The 1,387-nt window shown below is 38.2% G+C and overlaps 1 protein-coding gene across 1 annotated transcript in view; it reads right to left on the bottom strand.

Moving 5' to 3' along the window:
• HEPACAM2 (HEPACAM family member 2) overlaps positions 1 to 1,387 on the bottom strand; it is a 50,206-nt gene that overhangs the window by 5,222 nt on the left and 43,597 nt on the right. The window contains exon 8 of the mRNA XM_007939853.2: positions 940 to 1,013. Coding sequence (XP_007938044.1) covers positions 940 to 1,013 — 74 coding nt within the window. The remainder of the gene's footprint in view (positions 1 to 939; positions 1,014 to 1,387) is intronic.

Raw genomic sequence — 1,387 nt, 5'->3', positions numbered from 1 at the left:
AACAACAACAGGGAGGATGAAATCCAATTGGTCACTCAACATTCAACAACATGGCATTTATGAAAGATTTGTGGCCAGGAAACTTGCTGGATGTTGATAAAATGCTCTGAACAAGTATGTAGCCTTTCTCTAAGGGCAAATAGTTCTTTAAAAAAAAAAAAGAAATAAAAATGCCCAGAAGCAAATAATCTTCATATAGTTCCTTCCTTAGTTGAACTATAATATGGGCATAAGAAGGAGAGGAAGCATTGATCCTATGAACATCTATAAAATGAGCTGATTAGTTAAAAGCAATTTTCTGCAGGTCTGTTAGAAAGAAAACTGATTGCTTTGAAAGACCCTTTCTTTGCAGACTGAAACAGTGGCATTAACTGTAGAAAAGCTTTTTTTTTTTTTTTCTTTCCACCTCATGTATCTTTAGAATGAGAATAAAGATGCATACCTGATACCTGCATCTCTTGGATTTACCTAGTACCTTTCTTTTGAATAGCATGCAGTACCTTCAAGAGTATGATCAACCGTCTTTGCAGTGTCTTCAGGAGATGTGAGTTGGAAATGACATGGAAACTGAGCTCAATGAAGTGGCTGGCTGCAGTCATTGAAGTGAGGCAGTAATTACTTAAACCCGGGCTTCCTGATTCCCAATTTATTCTATTTCCTTGCCCTTTAGCCTAGTTAGTTTTTCACTGAGCTTACCAATAGAGAATGTTTATGAATTAACATAATGTCTTTATTTGTGTTAGCCTTACTTTATAAAGGCAGCGGAAGATGCTTCCGCCTCCAGATCTGGTAACTTCATTCATTATACAATAGACAACACTGCCAAGGGGTAGAGCAACCATATGAACACACTGCCTAAGCGCTTCATGATAAACACTATTTACACCTCTGTTGAACACAATTCCATTTCTTGTCTATTCAGTCACTAGGAAAACCAACCCTGGGAACACCAGAGGCATCTGGAAAAGCAACAAATTCATATATTCCGAAGTCATCCAGAGCATCTTCATGGCCTGAAATGGAAAACAAATACTGCTCACAACTCAAACCTTGAGTTGCAATTGTTGTTGACTTTTTTTTTTTTTTTAATGTTTGTAAACTTACATTTTTGGTTACTTTAAGTGGTGTGTGTACAAAACCAATTTAACATAGCTCTGGTGGCGTAGTGCCTAAGGCATTTAACTGCTAACCAGAAGGCTGGCAGTTCAAACCCCTAGACATTACTTGGAAGGAAGTTTGGGCAATCTACTTCTGTAGAGATACCGCCGTGGAAACCCAAGGAGGGGTTGCTGTGAGTCCACATCAACTCGATAGCAGTGAGTTTGGTTTGGTTTGGAGTCCCTATATTATGTTGCCATTAAGCAGTATTGGAAATCACTTCTTCTAA

Source organism: Orycteropus afer, unplaced genomic scaffold (assembly GCF_000298275.1).
Source record: "Orycteropus afer afer isolate SDZICR_OR568_19922 unplaced genomic scaffold, OryAfe1.0 scaffold00063, whole genome shotgun sequence".
NCBI lineage: Eukaryota > Metazoa > Chordata > Mammalia > Tubulidentata > Orycteropodidae > Orycteropus > Orycteropus afer.
Note: the sequence above shows the minus strand (reverse complement) of the source record. Positions and strands in the feature narration are given on the sequence as shown.